The sequence below is a fragment of the Siphateles boraxobius genome, unplaced genomic scaffold (assembly GCF_051911475.1).
Source record: "Siphateles boraxobius isolate OS27281-9 unplaced genomic scaffold, OSU_SipBor_1 31, whole genome shotgun sequence".
NCBI classification, from domain to species: domain Eukaryota; kingdom Metazoa; phylum Chordata; class Actinopteri; order Cypriniformes; family Leuciscidae; genus Siphateles; species Siphateles boraxobius.
The window spans coordinates 3966123-3985736 of record NW_027508931.1 but is presented as its reverse complement, the minus strand read 5'-3'; the positions used below and the strand labels follow the sequence as shown (position 1 = coordinate 3985736).

Genomic DNA, 19614 nt, shown 5'->3' with positions numbered 1-19614 from the left:
TAAAGATAATGGATACAAAACATCAAATGCTCTGGAATAAAGAGAGAAGATGCGAACCTTGATATTTATATCATTTATATCCACATTACGGGCTAATTTGAGTTACAAATCACATTGAGCCTCTTGTTGCAATTCATTAAATACCCCGACCAAGACAGAAACTTATTTCACATGGAAACACTTGCTAACAAAGGGAATTTGCATTCAGAGGGTTACACCTTTTGAGAGCAGGAGGCCATTTGCCTGGAAGACACATCCTCCTGTGTGGAAGATATCTCTAAACTCTTAAAAACTTTATTACCTTTTGGTTTACTTCATGAGTAATGAGAGATTTCAAATGATACCAAACATCTATAAAACTGTATGATAATAATTCACATTTAAACCAAATAGAGTTTTGGGTGAATTTCAGGTGATCTCAGCATGAGAGAGAGGGAGTGGGGGAAGAGGGAAAGAGATGTATTCTGAGGTGAGACTCACGTCTCAAATGATGATGCTAACTTCACAAGAGAGAGTTCAAATGTTAATTTCCAGAAAGGTCCTTTGTCTTCTCGGAGAGTGGTCGTTCCTCAACAAGACTGCCCGGCATTTTCTAATTTACTTACTAGTTCAAGTACACAAGTCTATTTTGTGCCACAAAAATCTCAGGTTGCAAACAAACTAGTTTATCAAGGCAAATTTTAATTCCACTTCCTGTGACTTTTTTTTACAAAAACATTTATCTGAAAAAAAGAATAAATTTTTTCAAGTCAGAAACCCGAAGACTCCCTTGTTAAGAAAAGGTAATTAATGTATGCTCACATTTTCAGAAACCATGCAAAATACTGAAACAGTTTATCAGAATGTCCCTTTTTTTTTAAAGAATAGATTTGAGATATGAAATTTATACACATAAAGGCACTATGAAAAGGGATATGCCCATCATATAAGGCATTAAGTCACATGACTCCACATCTTGGTACCTAAATGATGTATATCCATGGCTCTTTAGTGCAACACTTATAGCAAGATAAAGTTTGATGCTGATGTCTGGTCCACTCGTATGTTCTACCCCAGGGATGAGCAACTCCGGTCCTCGAGGGCCACTGTCCTGCGGGTTTAGCTCCAACCCTAATTAAACACACCTGAACAAGCTAATCAATGTTTTCAGGATTACAAAAAATCATTTTTGTCAGGGTTGGAGCTAAACTCTGACGGACAGTGGCCCTCAAAGACCAGAGTTGTCCATCCCTGCTCTACCATATCGATCACCCTGCCATGTTTACAGGGCTTGTGCAGCCAACGCTTCTGACTTGACGGCATCCACTAGGAAGCTGAGCTCATTGCACAAGATCTCGTGACGATAGGCCATACGGATTTGCGCCACATTTGTCAAACGGATGTCATTACCCTCTGGTCCATCCTGTAGATAATTCTCACCCAGAAAGTGTTTCTTCTCCTGCAAGGGAAATCCAAATGTCTTTACAAAGGCTGATGTTAAATTTAGCATTGGAATGTGTTTAAAATTAGTAGGCCTACTAGAAAACTTTTCTGAAGGTAATATTACGGATTTAGAAGAAGTTAAGCCACACCAACAGTATTTTTAAATTCAGTTACAGTGAGGCACTTACAATGGAAGTGAATGGGGCCAATTCATACATGTTAAAATACTTTTTCAATCTTACAGCCAAAATACATAAACATACGAATGCTAAAATGATTTAGGTGTAAAAAAAATTTAAATAAATGTCTTATTAATATAAAATTGTACAACTTCGCCGCCATGGCAATGCAATAACATAAACTCCAAAACCCATAAATTACAGTAAAAATAGTTTAAACAGATTTACAGCTCAAATTATACATAAGTGTTAACAGAAGAATTAAAGGTAGGCCTACACTAACTTTTGCCGCTCTAGAGGTTAATAAACAAAACTGCGGTTAATAAACAAAACCGCATGTGTTTTGCGGATGGGACATTGTATCCGGAGCTACTTTTCTGTTAATGTAAAGTCACTCAAGTACTGGTCTACACCCATAAACTGTAAAAAAAAAAAATAATTACACCACAGTGGTTGTCGCTCAGTCCGGTCTAAAATAGTTTGAATATAAACACTTGTAGGCGTACCGTAGTGATTCAGGATAAGACAAAAACACTGTTTCGAAGATGGATGCATGACTCACTCATATAAATTTTGAACATTTTTATTTTATTTTTTTAACAAACGAGGATGAGCTTAATTTATTTGTAAATCTGAACCTAGAATATTCCTTAGAAGTTAAGACAGAGAGAGAAACAGAGCTGCCAACTTTTGAGTTTAGCTTGGCGTGTGTCTTCTCCAACGGGGGGTGGGTTGCTGTCTGCACACGCAAGGTCTCTCGCTCGATAAGTATGGAAAGCCAAGAGGGCCAAAAACACGCGAATTTTTACGCGTATTTCACGTGTATTTTACACGTAAAATACGCGTTAAAAAATCAGTATGAACGGGTCGGTGTCATTGGCTGCTGAAGACTTGGGTCCAACCATTTCTGTGAACTTAGAGGGGTGTACCTTTCATAGACTAGGCTACCACCAGTTTACATTCTATAGATCAGCTTATTCAGGTTTTTTGTATAACCTATATGAATAATATATTTAAATAGCAGTTTTATGACTGTTACCCATAAAATGATAACATTAACTTGGATTTTGTTTTTTGTCTTTTATTCCTCTTGTGCAGAACTCACAATGTACACATTAAGTTTTGTTGCAATTTAGTTGTAGTTGGGAATATTTATGTGCACATAATGTGTATGCGGTCAAACTGTAAATATAAAACAATTCACAGTTAGTATCCAGTAATGTTTACATCCCCAAATATATTACTCCAAACATTATAATATCAGCTTTAGATAATAAACATTAAAGTATACGCTTATAAATCAAAGATATCCCCTACAATCAAATATCAACATATTAGCATGAAACATTATCACGTACGTGATAAAATACTGTCAATACAGATTTCTAAAACAGTCGCTGTATTACAAACACATTAAACTTTGTTTGTTTAACAAATAAATGCAACACATATTGCATGAATATTTCAATACGCAATTTAAACTGGAAATGTCTAACCAAACATAATAACAAACTAATAACATTAGGCGTTTAGGCGCTAATCGCAAATAGCGATCTACATAGTGATTTTATCAATATACTTATAACAACCAAATGTTACTCACCACGCTGGGAATATATAGTTTAGATTAAGGTTGTATATGTTGTTGTTATAGAACATTAGAAAGTCTGCATATGAACATCAACATTGCTTTCTCACTCAGTTCGGTTCAGTTCAGTTTTTTTTTTTCTTACAGCGCCTCTTCCTAGGCGATCACATGAGCCCACAGAATCAACGTCCTTAAAGGGGTAGCACCCTACAATGACAATTTAGATAAAAATAAAATTAACTTGTTTTTCTTCACTCATGCCTTTTTGTAAATAAACACATTAGTGGACATTCTAGCTTTAACATCAAAGCATTAAGGTGTGTGGGGAAATCAGTTACAGTGGAGGTAACCAATGCAGGTTTATGATCACTGCAGGTTTAAGATACAGACCACTGTAATCAATATCTGTCTTTGGAAAACAACGTGAGCTTTTGTTGTGCTTACATTTACAGCTATAGCAAGCAGGGGCGCTTTTTCAAACCTTTTTGTTCTGAAATTGGGCACTCAGACAAACTGTAATTAGGTGTACAGGTGATATTATCAATTTAAAGGAATTTAATGACTTAAAGTATTTAAATATGTTATTTAAGGCTTTCAGGATTAGAATGGGAGCTTGTGCTCAGGTCAGGACAGGTATAAGAACTTGATTTGGCTTTCCTGACAGCAGAAGTATTTTCCTGCTACAAAATTAAATATCCTCCTATTTCTTTTTCTTCGTTTTCTTGTGTAGCCCAAAGAAAATAGATAGATTGCATTTTTATGAACAAATATTTTTACCAAGATTGCCCCCTTTTGCATATTAGTACATTTACATATTATTATTATTATTATAACAGGGACAATGGACAGTAAAGAACTGTCCAAGAATTAGCTACAGAGCTCAATTTCATCTGCAGTCCCTGGCATTTGACAGATGCTTTTATCCAAAGTGCCTTATATTGCATTTCAATGTACACATTTACATTCTTATCAGTTCTTGCTTTCCCTGGGAATCGAACCATGACCTTAATTTTGCAAGCGCCAACATTCCACTGTTTGAGCTACAGGAAAAGTAGGAATTTATCTGTAAAACCAATCAACCCAACTCAAGATTTCTAATATTAAAAGTTAACATTTGATTGTGGAAAAGTTTACAGATGTGGTTCTTGATCAATGCAATTGTAATGAATATCTGTTAAAACAACATAACCTTGCTTCACAGGGACCAAATTACAGAAACGTCCTATCTTAAAGGTATTGTTAAATCAATTTAAAATTCTGTCTTCATTAACTCACCCTCATGTTGTTTCAAACATGCACAGGGCTGGACTGGGACTAAAAATCGGCCCGGGCATTTTGGCCCAGACTGGCCCGCTACATATAATCATAAACACAACCGATCTTTTCACGCCCCTGAATATGTATACTAACTCCTATTAAAACCACTAATGCCATGTAGCCTAATGAGTGAGTAGGAATGAGTAAGAGTTAATAGATGAAATAACTACTAATTGTAAAATACAATCGAACTAATCCACAATGATGAATCCTAAAACAAGCTATAAGCTGCATTGGTATAGCAATACCAGTGTTTGACAAAGGATTTTTGGTAAATCTTTTGGTTTGGGGGAGCCCTCCGTAAGAAAAATGTGTGCTTTTTAATGTTAAATTCATCAATCTGGTGCACTTTGAGAGTTAAAAATGAAGAGTTCCAACCCATAATGAGTGTGCAAATTGAACAAAGAAAAACTCAAAACTCTTTTAGCTGTGATATAGTGTCTGTCTGCATTACACATACTACATAATAATAGTTATAATATTAATTCCATGACAGTAATAGCCATATATTGTAAAACAAATGCACTGAAAAATAAAAGGAACTTTCATAATTAGTTTTGTACTAATTTCCATGCTTGAAAGAGATGCTTGAAACACATGATCTTTTATTTTGGCGGAAAATAAGGTTTACAAACGCGTCTCATTACAATTCTAGTAAAATGCGTAATCATCAAATATGCCGATGTGTAAAAAATGCGTAACTGGGTGATGGGTTACGACACTCATCGCCTCAGTGTTCTGAAAGTTGCCTAGTCCTGCTTACCACAGTTCTCTAAACTCACTCATTCTCTCCTGATCCTCCTCAATATCCTCACCAGACACTTGAAGGGCCCGTTTCTTTTTTTCACGCTATTTCTCTGCACATTCCTTGCGTTTCTTCTCCATCTCTGACTATTTTGACAGATACACACTGACACTGCACGCGCGCTCAGAGCCCAAAGGGGGAGGAGTTTAAAGATGTGATTGGACCACCCCAGTGCCAATCAAGGCCGCTGATCTACGTGTTTCTGTTAAAAAATTCCTCAATCCCCTAACCCATTCCTCATGTATGCAGCCATATATCAAGGTGGACCTCACACAGCAGGGGCACACTCAGAGTGCCATTACATGGACATTTATCAACTTTATCATAGAAGGTTTTAATAAAATAAAGCTAACAGACATAGGCGTCGATTTCGGGGATGCGGTGATTTCGTACCACCAGATTTCGTCATGAGTCATTTTGTAGGCTACCCACCACTTTTAACTTCCGTCCATATTAATTTGACTTTTGGTTCGATTTTTTGGACCGTTTTCAGTGGTTATGAGGAGCAATATGAGAGAGAAATTTGGCAATCATTGTCTGACCCAGCAAAAAAAAAAAAAACTACAATATATTTTTTATTGATTTTTCTGTTCGCATTTATGAGGGAAAAAACAACGTGTCTGTTCTTGTTTACGGACGTGAGCGTTCTGAAAGCGGCACTAAAAGACTTATTTAAAACTTTAACAGAGACCTCAAACAGAACAGCTGCCTTTCTTTACATTTATTTTCGTTTTGTATTAATTATATCTTAATTTTAATCAATGTTTCATGACCCAATTGTCTGGATTTATTTAATAAATAAGAAGTAAATATAACAGAATCACTACATGGAGGCGCCGGCGAGTGAATTGGAGTTCGTCTCATAAATGAACCGAAACTCGGCGTATAATTCACATTCACATTCACAGCGTATTTAGACACATTTAGATGCATTTATAATCATTACTTTTACCGGTTCTTTGTGGCAAGCTTTATGCGTGCGGTCGGCTTGAGCACAAATTATGAGCTTTTGGCAAAAAAAAATTATAATTATTGACAAAATTAGAATATAGTAAAAGTTTTTTTTTGTTTGTGTGAAAGCTTTGGGTGGGCCTGTTGAAAAGTGGGGCCGTGCCTGAGCTACGTAGGACATCGTCTTTAAAAACATAACCTGCGCTAAAGAGAGAAAAAAAAATTAATAGGCCTACGTCATTGTACCCAGCACTTCTGAAAATGCACTTCCGAATGCGTCTCTGTCCTCAGCACATTTCAAACCAAACTGACGCCCATGATAACAAAGATAGATTGACAGGTGGCAATGACTACCCTTTTAAATTACTAATTTAACCCTTTACACTCTTTTTTTTTTGGCTTTTGACGTGCGCTTTGGGGGTCACCGAAAACGCACGCTTTTGACGCGCGTTTATCGTAACAAAAATGGGCGTCGAAAACGTGTGTTTCGAGTAGGACGTTATGAACGTGTAAACAGGTAAACCACACGGCTGTGTGAAGTGTTCATACAGGCGAAAAGAACGTGCTCGTTCATTTAGTGTTCTCGGAATCGCACGTCGAAAGCGTTAATAACGCGCGCTTTTTATGGCAAAAACTTTTGACGCGCGTTTGGCTGTCGAACGCGCGCTTCTGACGCGCGTTTTCTGTGTGCACAAAGCGCACGTTAAGAACGCGCGCTTTTATGGCAAAAATGCACGCTTTTGACGCGCGTTTGGCTGTCGAACGCACGCTTTTGACGTGTCAATGTGCAATCGGACGCCTTGCCTTAACCCCTAGAATCCACTGGATCCGTCTACGGCGCGGAACGTCAGCGCCACGTTTTTGATGCGTCCCTAGCTCGGCGTCAAAGTCCACTGGAAGCGTCTCAGACGCGTTTCAGCAGCGGAGCGTTGGTGACGTCTTCATTTTTCCTCAGAATCGGAGCGTTGTTTATTTGTTGTTCATTTGTCTTCTTTTGGCTCAGGAGCAGTTAATGTGCTACCTTATTTATTTTTTCTTCTTCAATTTTCCTCTTTGTGCTTCTACAATAGGTAAGTGGGTTACTTAATTAAGTGAATTCTTTCTATTAGTTTTTTTCTGTTGTTATTTCCTGCTTGGTATCCAATCAGAGGCATTGTTGTCCAAACTGTAGGGATGCGGAGTCTTCACAGGGTGTTTATTTAGAAATTGATTGTGTTTTTTTACTTTTATTTTGTATTCACGGTGCGGCTTGGACGCGGGTCCGTCAAAAATAGACTAGGCACCTATCTTTAGCGAAGCTGGGACGCGTTTGAGACGCGCTGCGTCCGCAGCTGGTGGACTTTAGAACATTGACTATAATGGCCGCGATTAGCTGCGGCATCCGCGACGCTGACGTTCAGCGCCGTAGACGGATCCAGTGGATTTTAGGGGTGAGGCTTTACCTCTCTGCCGTGCGCGCGCGCGGTTTGAAGCACAATATCTGTCTCGCATGCACGCTCGCTCTAGATAGATTACGGGAGTCGGTCACGAGTGGCTCAACAGGTAGATAGATCTCATCTTTCAGGCATTTGACCGACCGGGTTGACACTTCAGCGTGAGAAATCGGGGGTGTGGCGTGAGAGCGTGAGAATTGGGTCAATTGCGTGAGTCCTAGCCTACCCCTAAAATCCACTGGATCCGTCTACGGCGCGGAACGTCAGCGCCACGTTTTTGATGCGTCCCTAGCTCGGCGTCAAAGTCCACTAGCGTCTCAGACGCGTTTCAGCAGCGGAGCAATGGTGACTTCGTCATTTTTCCTCAGAATCGGAGCGTTGTTTATTTGTTGTTCATTTGTCCTCTTTTGGCTCAGGAGCAGACAGTTGTGCTAAGTTACCTTATTGATTTTCTTTTTCAATTTTCCTCTTTGTGCTTCTATGGGTAAGTGGATTACTTAATTAAGTGAATTCTTTATATTTGTTTTTTCTGTTGTTATTTCCTACTTGGTAGGTAGCCTATAGCCTAAATTTCACACAATTAAAAACAAAAAAATTACACAATTACACGTTCAGTTCACCACCCACTGCCTCGATTGGCTGCCCAAGCCTAACAGCGAATGCAAATAATATCCAATCAGAGGCATTGTTGTCCAAACTGTAGGAATGCGGAGTCTCCACAGGGTGTTTATTTTGAAATTGATAGTGTTTTTTGACTTTTATTTTGTATTCACGGTGCGGCTTGGACGCGGGTCCGTCAAAAATAGACTAGGCTCATATCTTTAGCGAGGCGGCGCGGAGAGCCGCTTCTGGGACGCTTCTGAGATGCGCTGCGTCCGCAGCTGGTAGACTTTAGAGCATTGACAATAATGGCCGCGATTAGCTGCGGCATCCGCGACGCTGACGTTCCGCGCCGTAGACGGATCCAGTGGATTTTAGGGGTCACGCTCAATGCGTGAGAGTTGGCAGCCCTGGAGAAAGTAGGCTAGCCTACCTGATGAGACAGACCGCTCTGAAGCACACTATTTCTGGCGATCTCACACACATCGCATGTGCTCAGTTTCCACAGTTGTGCTGCTATGGCGTACTCCTCCATCAAGGCCTCCTAGAGATACATAAACAACAGAATCACATCACCTGACTGCTCTAGATGAACACATTCAAAGTAGATAATAATAATTAACTCATTCAGTGTTGGCAGTGTTTGTTGCTATGTGAGTCATTCACAGGGACTGTTTCCCAGACCTTTGTGTAGTGGAACTGTAACGGGTCATCCGTGGAGAGGGACACACACAGGCCCTTTTGCAGGAACTCCCTGAGGGGATTCTTGGAATACTCCAGGAACAGGCTATTGTTACTGAGCGGAGACATGGCAATGGGCACCTGGGCCAAGTAAAACAGGTACTGAAGCACAGGACTCTGTATTGAGAAATGAACAAGAACAATGTTAAACCACTAGAAAATACTACATCTGTACTTATCTGAGGATTTTCAAGTTTTTTTTGAGTGTGTGTGTGTGTGTGTGTGTGTGTGTGTGTGTGTGTGTGTGTGTGTGTGTATGTTAAATTACTCCTTTCTTAGAAACTTAGCATACATGGCTCAATAATAATGATGACCAGTTGACAGAACTGTCACTTTCCTATTGGGTCAGTATTGTATAATCTTTTTTTTTTTTTATCTTTTTTTTTTTTGGTCAACTATGTGAATCAATCTGGCTAACATAAATGAGGGTCTTTTTTCTACAAAATTGCAAGAATGACTTAGTATGTCAACATGTGTGCCATAATTTTCCAGCAAAAAAAAGGAATTTTCTTAATTTTATAATAACTGTATTTTTTTAAATCCTAAATAAAAAACTATACATTTACAAATACAATAAAAATGTAAAAATAATAATTTGTAAGTATACATTTAAATTCATGTCAAGGAGCTTTGCATCCCTGTCATGCAGTGTCATACTCTCTTATTTGTCAATAATTGATTTTGCAAAGGGACACAGTTCTGTTTAGCCAAAATGAGCAGAGATGCCTTGTACGAGTGTAAACGGTACCGATTTATTTGTAATTATACATATAAATTCGTGCTTTTTTTGTGGCAGTGAACATTACCCCAAACGGGGAAAGCTGAAACGATCCTTACTTTTGAAAATGGTGTAATAATTGTTTATTTGGTGGATTCTGAACTACACTGCCTATTGGTGTAATGTTGTGTGGTTTGATGTGAATACAATTAGCCTAGTTCCCTTTCAAAGGGAACTCGAGCTGCGTTGAGACGCGGTGGTGGGAACGCCCTGCGTGATTGCGTCGTGAAGCACGCGTATAATCAGTCAAATGGAAAGACGAGACGTCATAGATGACGTCATAGACTAGGAAGCTATATAGCACCCCTGAAAACAGACCACGTCAGCTTCTGTGCCTTCAGCAAGCGCTCTCTGTATATCTGTCCTTGTCATATTTATTGTTGTCTGTCATGCTGTATATACTGTACTATATATATAATGTACTGTGTATATATATATATATATATATATATTTTGTTGATGGACTGAGCTTGATGAGGAGCTTATGGAGGTCTTGACTCGTGCTGTAGCTAAATTAAATATTGACTGGCCAGCCGATGATGTTGAGACTGAATCAAGAAATAGTCTTTTAAATTAACGTTACTTACCATCTAAATCACGATCTCCTCGTTGGGAACTCCCGTTTTTTCCCGATCTCCACACTGAGGTGTCGAGATCGTGGAATAAACCGGTATCTTTCAGAGTGCATAATCCATAAACACACAACTATAGTTATGTTAAAGGTATTTCACACTATGGTTATTTGACAATGCCTCGTGCTGAAGAGACGCTTGCGAGCTATCTCTCCCCGAGTCAGCGTCATCACTGAAAGCCCCGACGTTACCCACCCAGCCTTTACTGGGTAAAGCGTATTTGGCCGCAGGTCAAGCCGCGGCATGCTTACACACTATGTCTATTCTCTAGGGCTGTGAACCTACACTGGTCTCACGGTTCGGTTCGGTTACGATTATCATGTAATCAATTCAGTTCAATTCGGTATCACAATGCATTTCGATGCACCGCATCCTCAATTTTCAAATTTACTTTAAAAGTGATCCGTGCGCGTGCGTGAGTGTTCGTCTGTTCGGGAAGTCGCAGTGACAGAAACAGTGACATTCCGTTTGAATTTCAAAGGCCTGTTTATGCCATTAAGAAAATAAAATTGTATCAAATCAATTTTGTTTTAAAGAAATGTTTATTTAAAAGCAGCGCTCATTCATCAGTGTATATGTCACCATTAGAGGCGCGCGCATCAACCGTCGAGAGTTCACTGTTGAAGATGACGATCATTTATAATCACCCGTAACAGCACAGAATAATTGTAATTTCACCATCGGCTGGCAGCGAATACTTAAATCAGAGAACAATATTGGGGCGGGTGGATTATTTGTTTTGGCTGCGGATTCGGGTGACGTTGAAGCTCATTCTCTTACTCTAAAGCAGTCTGGCTCTGCCAGGAGTAACAGCTCGGGGTGAACACGGCTAACATTGTTTATCAAGTTAATAGCTATTACCTCCTGCCTATTCTATTTGTGCATGACATGAGCGCACACAGCGCGTGTCTTCTCCAGGTCGTGCTTACCAGGTTGTTCATAAAAGCCGAAATGTGTCCAGATGTAGGGTTTTAAAGTATCTGGAGCATTTTTAATTATGCGCACACATCTCGCCTCCCTCTGCCAGTGTATGGTATCACGACAAAGCACATACGTGACAAATTACGTCAGAAAAGCGTCAGTACATTATAACCGGTTATGGTCTATTACTGAACCGATAACCGAATCGTCCTCGTCTGCATCGCGATGCATCGTAGAAACGATTAATTTCGACACCCCTACTATTCTCCAAGCATACCAGGCTGACCTGCTGAGGGACATTGATGATTGTGAGGATTATCTCCTTCTACTTTAAAGTCATATGTGGCGGTTATATCGGCCTACCACACCCCTCTGAGGGGCACTTCTCTTGGGAGAGATCCTCTTATTATTCGTTTTCTCCGTGGTACATTGAGGTTGAGACCTGCACTGCACTCTAGAGCACCGGCTTGGGATTTGGCCATTGTACTTGAGGGTCTGGCCATGGTTCCCTTCGAGCCTATTGAAGTGGTTTCAGAAAAGTTCCTCACTCTTAAAACTTTATTTCTTCTCGCTATTTCTTCTATCAAGAGAATTGGAGATCTGCAAGCCCTTTCGGTAGCTCCTTCATGTTTGGAATTTGCACCTGGTATCAGGGACGTGCACAGGAATTATGAGGGGCAGTTGCTCTGACCTGAAAAAAGGGCTTCCCCTACATTCAGTTGTGCTTCTTGCTCGTATTCAGTTCTGATGGTAGGCTACGGGCAACTACGCATGATTTGAGGTATGATTGCGTAAAGGGAACAGGAATTCCGGTAGGCAACAGAATCGACTGCTAAACCCAGGGCCGATCCTGAACTCCCCCTGGGGCCCTAAGCAAAAGGGGCCCTCTACCTGACCTGTGACGCCGTGAGCTATGTAAACCATTTGCCATTGCCACACAATCACACCTGACACTTCAGTGCTCCCAATACAATCCTCCCTCCTTTAAACAAAACAGTCAAAGAATAAGTACAACAATATAGAACAGAATGAGGTTCAAACAAACAATATTTATTGAATAGAGTATTTTCTATAGAATGTTAACATAACAAGTGAATATTAACGTAAACATAAATAAGAAGAAAATAATAAATTATAACCCTGAGCTTTGGCTTTTGGGATTAACTTTGGTTCTCTCTACAGCCTGGGTATTTTCGGCATCAGTATGATTTTTTTTATTTATTATTATGCATGTTGAAGCAATTCTTGATTTATGGTTATTATTTACCGAGGGATGTGCATCCATATTGACCAGTATGTCCAGCTAATCAACATTTTAAATTCAATATAGCCTATAAATCAATAGTCAATCAATGTCAAATTGTCAATACATTGCTTTCTATCTTGCATAATTAGTGCAGTTGTTTAGAGTTTTTAACTACACTGAGACTAGATAATCAGTTTCTTGTTTTATAAATGTGACTTTGATTGGGAGTGCCATCATTCACTTGCATGTATTGTACAGTATGTCTGGTCTCCACATATTTCTGCTTGAAAAATGCGAGTTTCATTTCGTGCACGCGCATATGAACGCACGATAACACACGCGACGCGGTTATGTTTTCCGAGCTGCAGTAAACAAACACCGTTGCACTTTGTCGTTTATCAAAAACAAACGTAATAATTTTTTTTATTTTACTCTCACTTTTGTCAGGCACAAAGTGATGCAAGAGATGCACTGCCTGCCCAGCTAGGTTAGCAAGACCGAAAAACATCAAACTTTGCTGACATCAAACTTAGAGAGGAGAGAACACAAGTTTACCATGATTGTTGTTCCCGCAATTCACTCTCATGGGTTTTTTCTTCTTCCTCTTTTCGTGACCAGAAGGATAGTTTCGCTTCATTTTGTCATGGATGTTGTACACATTAACTGACACGCTATGACACGAGATGGAGGCGGGGCCTTAAGTAATTTGTGGGGTCTTACGCACCGGTCGCATGCAGCGCTGCAGCCACGTAAACAGTTTGCCCTTACCTTACTGACTTTCACGTTCGGTGCACGAATGGAAGTGAATGAGGCTTTGCGAATTAAAAAAAAAAAAAAAAAAAATGTATCTAGGCCTATGTGAAATTCTGCAGCCATTGTACGATTATTTTTTTTTTTTTTCTCGGAAGGGCAACTTGAGTCGAGAAGGGCATATGGGCAGTTGCCCGGGCAACCTGAGCAACCCCCCTGTGCACGTCCCTGCCTGGTATGGTGAAGGCATTTCTTTACCCTAGGCCGGGTTACATCCCTAAGGTCCCTGCTAATGTTGCGGGCCCAATAGTGTTGCAGGCCTTTTATCCTCCACCTTTTAATACCCCAGATCAGGAAAGTCTTAATCTGTTATGTCCCGTTCGGGCATTGGATGCTTACATTCACAGAGCTGCCCTGTGGCGTAAATCTGAGCAGTTATTTGTCTGCTTTGGGTCACCTAAGAAAGGTTGCCCTGCATCTAAACAGGTAATGTGGAAGTGGGTAGTTGAGGCTATCTCACTTGCTTGTGAAGCGGCCGGACAGCCTTCACCTATGGCTGTTCGGGCCCACTCTACAAGGAGTATGGCTGCCTCTAAGTCTTTAATTTCGGGTATTTCCCTTCAGGATGTTTGTAATATGGCAGGCTGGTCCTCACCACATACATTTGTCAGATTTTATGACTTAGACTTCTCCACTCCTGGGGTTAGGTTGCTCGCTTCTTAGGGTGCGCAAGGACTTCACTCAGAACAGGCATTTGTCATTATGGCGTAGTGGGTATGGGGTTCCCACCGCGCCTCAACGCAGCTCGAGTTCCCTTGAAAGGGAACATCTCAGGTTACGTATTTAACCCTGGTTCCCTGAGAGGGAAAGAGACACTGCATTCTCCTGCCATACTTCCTGCATGCCCTGATCGACTTGCTTCAGGCTTTCCAGAAGCTGATGCAGTCTGTTTTCAGGGGTGCTTTATAGCTTCCTGGTCTATGACGTCATCTATGACGTCTCGTCTTTCCATTGGACTGATTATACACGTGCTTCACGACGCAATCACGCAGGGCATTCCCACCACCGTGTCTCAACGCAGCGTCTCTTTCCCTCTCAGGGAACCAGGGTTACATACGTAACCTGAGACGTTTTAGAGACTGACCTTCTTTAGGTTAAGACCGTGAGAGATGTTGTCAGCTGTGAGGAAGGCTGACACCAGATGGGTGATGGATCCTGCCTCGCCACAGTGAGGACGGAATTGGAAGGTATTGAGACCACGTTCCCTGCAAAATATATATATAGCCTATATATTTAACTATTTAACATGGCATGTGACTTCAGTTATAAAGCTTTTGGCTAAATTTTAGGGGAATGTAATGGGTTGTAATGCTGAAATCATAGCTTGATCTTTATAGTGACTTACTTTCGTAGGTTGTTGAGGACCATGATGTTGGCATACATGTGGAAGAGGTAGTAAGTGTATGGTGGGTTTTCCTCCATGGTCCACTCTTCCGGTTTTGGGCTCTTATAAGTGAATAAGTGATCACTATGTTTGGACTCATCATCCACACTGTCAAACCCTGTCACCTGCAGAAAAATACATCCAAATCTTTTTTGACAATTTCACAGTCACTTTTTGCCCTAATTTTCCTTGAAGGTTGTAGCTTTACTAGACAAGGTGGCGTTCCTTTGACTTTGATGACCATCTTTTGAAAAATCGACAACACAATCAATAGAATACATTACTCAGTTCGGGGTAATTCAACCACATCTATGTTTTTTTTTTGTGTGTGATTTTATTGTACATGACTATTTTTCATGGACTCGTATTCATCTGAGAACTATTTAATTGTTCATAAGGGAACAATTATCCCTTACCTCAATCCTACAGTTAATTGCACTGGTGGTGTTAAAATGTTATATTGTGGCATTAATCTGCTCTGACTGGTCTTGCCAGTTTAACAAAACTATGATGAAGCACTTACGTGTTTCAGGAAAACATGTGTTTCTTTGTGGTTCTGAGGGTTAACTGTGGCCTGGAACAGTGGGAGGAAGATGTTCTCCAGCATCTTGGCGAAGTTAAGAACAATCTTCTTTGATCTGAAAATGTCACTAAAAACAAAGTACACAAATCAAGAATATTTGATTTTAGAAATACTGGATATGAATTATGAGCAAGTGAGTAAAAATATAGTATGAGTGGAAACTCATATATGTTGCATGTATGTTGAGTTGTGCCATTCAGAGTTGAATTGAGAATGCCCTTTAAGTTCATGAATTTTAAATGACAAGGATAAAAGGAATGCAGAATTGTAATTTGAATTTAGAAAAACTTTCATACATTGGGTTGAACATTAGGTAGCCTAATATTAATAACCCTGGTCTACAGCCAAAATGCTTCTGAAATAAATGTTGTCGAACTTTACTAATTCTAGGTCACTGAGAAAGAAAATAATGCTTAAAATTGTTGATTGGCTCTAGTTTTCAAGATATGCTATTAGGTCAGTATATAAGACCCTTGACTTGGGAATGGCAGAGGAGACGTGAGTAATAAAGGGAAGGGATCTCAGTTTATACCTGAAAGTCCTAAAATACATCTTTTACTGGATCTATAAATAAATATGAATAGTAATTGGTTAGGCAAAACAATGAATAATTCAATCTGAAGCTGATATTGCATCATATTCCTTGAAGCCATGGATGATGCGAACATAACAATGCTCACATCACTCAGCTGAACAAATTAACCTATACAGCTCTAGAAGTCATTCAGCAGGGGTGCAAAACTGAATTCCTGGAAGGCCACAGCCCTAGAGAGTTTAGTTCCAACCCTGCCCCAACAAGCAATCCTGTAGTTCCCTTTCAAGAGAACTCACGCTGTGTCTGAGAATTCCAACGCTATGGGAACAGGGTCCATGACCAGGAAACTATAAAGAATACCCGGACCAAACAGCTTTATCTTCAGTGTCTTCAGCAAGTGCTCTCTGTGAAATCGTCTATTTGGTGTTTGTCTGTCACATACAATTCTTGTATTAGACTTGAGTTATATAGAAATTGTAAAATTCGCATAAGGGCCTGGGACTTTGCCCGTGGTATTGGAAGGCTTATTCCTGGCTCCCTTCGAACCTCTTGAGGAGGTTCCAGCAAAGTTTCTGACCCTCAAAACTCAATTTCCCCTTACTATATTCTCTCTCAAGACACATGCCTTTGGTGTGAGAGACCCGGGTTCGAATCCACTGTGAGACACCTATGTGTCCCTGAGGAAGACACTTAACCCCTAGTTGCTCCAGAGGCGTGCGACCTCTGACATATATAGCAATTGTAAGTCGCTTTGGATAAAAGCATCAGCTAAATGAATAAATGTAAATGTAATGAATAGGAGACTTACAAGCCCTGTCGGTTTCCCCTTTGTGTTTGGAGTTTGCACCAGGTATAGTGAAAGCCTTTCTATACCCTAGACCGGGTTATGTTCCTAAGGTCCTCAGTAATGTGGCGAGATCTATTGTACTGCAGGCCTTTTGTCCTCCCCCTTTGAACTTCGGACCAGGAAAAAATGAATATGCTTTGCCCACTTAGGGCACTAGATGCTATTGAAAGGATTTCACACGTGCTTCACAACGCAAATAATTTTTTTTGAATGGCCCATAAAACTCATACATCAGCGGCCCATTTGTTTTGTTTTGCTTTGCTTAATTGGCGGCGCTGAGATCTTTGTGCCGGTGTAATGCATTGGTCAAAAAAAGTCAGCGTAGGTTTTTTTTTTCTCACAGACCGGCCCATGAAACACGTAGATCAGCGGCCCATTGATTATTTTCTTTAAACACCTCCCCTTTTGGGCTCTGAGCGGGCGTGCAGTGAGTGTCAGTGTGTATCTGTCAAAATAGTCAGAGAGATGGAGAAGAAACGCAAGGAATGTACAGAGAAATAGCGAGAAAAAACAAAACAGGCCCTTCAAGCAGATGCTGTCAAATGTTTTAAAAAACAGATATATTTTCTGCAACAGCAGGACCTTCATCATTTCCCGTGATGATGATTATAGTGAAGAGGATAAGGAGAGGGATGTTTTATAACTTCTCATGTAGTAGAGACTGAAGTAAGCAGAACTACTTTCAAAACACTTAGGCCGTGTGTCCACCAAAGAGGTTGATCATTTGAATTTGATAAGAAGGCGCGCAACACTATTTATAGGCAAGATTTTCGCTAGAACACTTGTTTTTCAGCGGGAATGCAAATTAGAATAGCACCTAACCAACAGAAAAGCCACAGCACACAAATGGCTTTTAATTGGTTTATTTTGTTAGCAAACATGTCACTATAATTGTTAAGTTCTTTCCATCAATCAATTTTCTGCAAAAATAACGATCGACATGCTTGTTTGCTTTGCGGCCCCTTTAAATAAAGTTTTAAAAAAGACCAAGCATTCGATCTACGTCAGGGCATTAGAGCGTCCACGAATCTTTCCACGGCGTCGCTGGCAAGGCGGCGAGAGCGAATTTTGCCGCTCTCGCCGGTGGCGGTGTGAATGCACGGTTACGCTCATGGCGTTTAAAAAACACGGCGCTCCCATTGATAACAATTGAAAAAATACGCCTATGCGTGAAAAAAACGCTTTGGTGGACACACAGCCTTAGGCTGTGTCATGAGTGTAGGAACCCATTACCCAGTTACACATTATTTTAACATCTGCATGGTTGACAATTACCGAATTTTACTAGAATTGTAATGAGATGCGTTTGTAAACCATTATTTCCGCCAAAATAAAAGCTCGATGTAGTTTCCGTCAAAATAAAAGATCATGTGTTTATCTCTTTCAAGTATAGAAATTAGTACAAAACTAATTATGAAAGTTTCCTTTATTTCAGAGTATTTGTTTTACAATATATGGCAATTACTGTCATGGGATTAATATTATAACTTTTATTATGTAGCAGTGAAAATGGGTTGGAGCTTTTAAAAGACCGTAACTTCGTTTTTGGTCGAAAATTAGTTATTGATATTTTTGGAACATTCAAGACCTCCTTTATCATGTGGATAAGTATCTTGAGTTAATTCCGTTGTTTTTTTGAGAAAATAATGGGTTGTCTTAACAATAACTTGTTAACAAAAGCCCATGAGAAACCAAGGCAGAACACCGTAACACCAGTTACCGCTTGGCTTTGTTTTGGAACGCTCAAATTGAGTTACGGTACTCTGCCTTTGTTTATCCGCTCGTCAATATGAAGTTACTGTGCCGGTGTTCTGTCAAATAATGCTATCAGATTGTACGGTGCTCTGCCTTTGTTTTACTGTCCATTAAAAATTAAATTACGATGTAGCCTGTGTTTGTACAGCTGCCATCAGTGTAACTTCTGATGTCCCCAGAGCTTGGTCCTGCACAAACGCGGTCAGAACATTTAGTATGGTCTGAACCCGCTCCATCGACAAACGTGCGATATTGATCGCGATTTGCGAATAATATATGCAGAGTTGACAGTAAAATGTTACACATTCCTACTACGATGAATACAACAAAGAACTAAAACCCCGCCTTGCCCAGTTCGGGTACTGGACCTGGTTGAAACGCTCATGTACTTAGCTGGCAGAGTGTACCTTGGCATTACTTCTCACTTTTTGCTGACAATACAAAGTCAGAGTACATTAACTTTAAAATAGTGGTCAAAAGTCAAGTTTGAGCTCAATATTGTTTCAAGTAGATGATTTTAATTACTAAAACATCTAATTGCCAGATTTCCAGTGTCCTACCTATAATTAATTTGGTCATTTTTCTCAGTTCGACACTCTAGCATGTATAGGTATTTTGCCTTTGTAGGGCAGTATTGAGAACATATTTCTCATACATGTTCTCAATATTTTTAATCAATTTCTTAAATATAATGAAAACAATTATTTTATTTAACTATATAAATTGTCTTGCCCATTTTGTCGTGTTACATTATTAAGTTTCTCTGTTAAATTTCTTTAAATTCATATGTTAATTAACATTAGAAGAGGACTTACTAAATCCTGGGGACCTGTATGATCCATTTCATGTTAGGGGAGTGCAACTTTTGCTTGATAAACCATTTGGACAGTCTGGCCCACTCTTCAGTGGCTCGGCCGTAAATTGAGAGACGGGGTTCTGCATGCTGATATTTACTCTCCTCCAGGTTATGAGCAACTTCCTGCACAACAGGAACAATGCAATTGATTGTTACCCACTTAAGAAAATAGTCTGTGTGCTCTGACAGTTATAGTTCATTTTATCTTGTGCATCAGCATGCGAGTTGATC

The 19614-nt window shown here is 39.9% G+C and overlaps 1 protein-coding gene across 3 annotated transcripts in view; it reads right to left on the bottom strand.

The window, feature by feature from the left end:
- Window positions 1-1261: 1261 nt before the first annotated feature.
- ampd3b (adenosine monophosphate deaminase 3b) overlaps window positions 1262-19614 on the bottom strand; it is a 66292-nt gene continuing 47939 nt past the window's right edge. For all 3 annotated transcript variants that reach the window (XM_077193427.1, XM_077193432.1, XM_077193429.1), the window contains 7 exons: window positions 19343-19506; window positions 15331-15457; window positions 14769-14932; window positions 14508-14628; window positions 8980-9153; window positions 8729-8839; window positions 1262-1438 (listed from right to left, as the gene is read on the bottom strand). In XM_077193427.1, the coding sequence (XP_077049542.1) occupies window positions 1262-1438; window positions 8729-8839; window positions 8980-9153; window positions 14508-14628; window positions 14769-14932; window positions 15331-15457; window positions 19343-19506 (1038 nt within the window). The remainder of the gene's footprint in view (window positions 1439-8728; window positions 8840-8979; window positions 9154-14507; window positions 14629-14768; window positions 14933-15330; window positions 15458-19342; window positions 19507-19614) is intronic.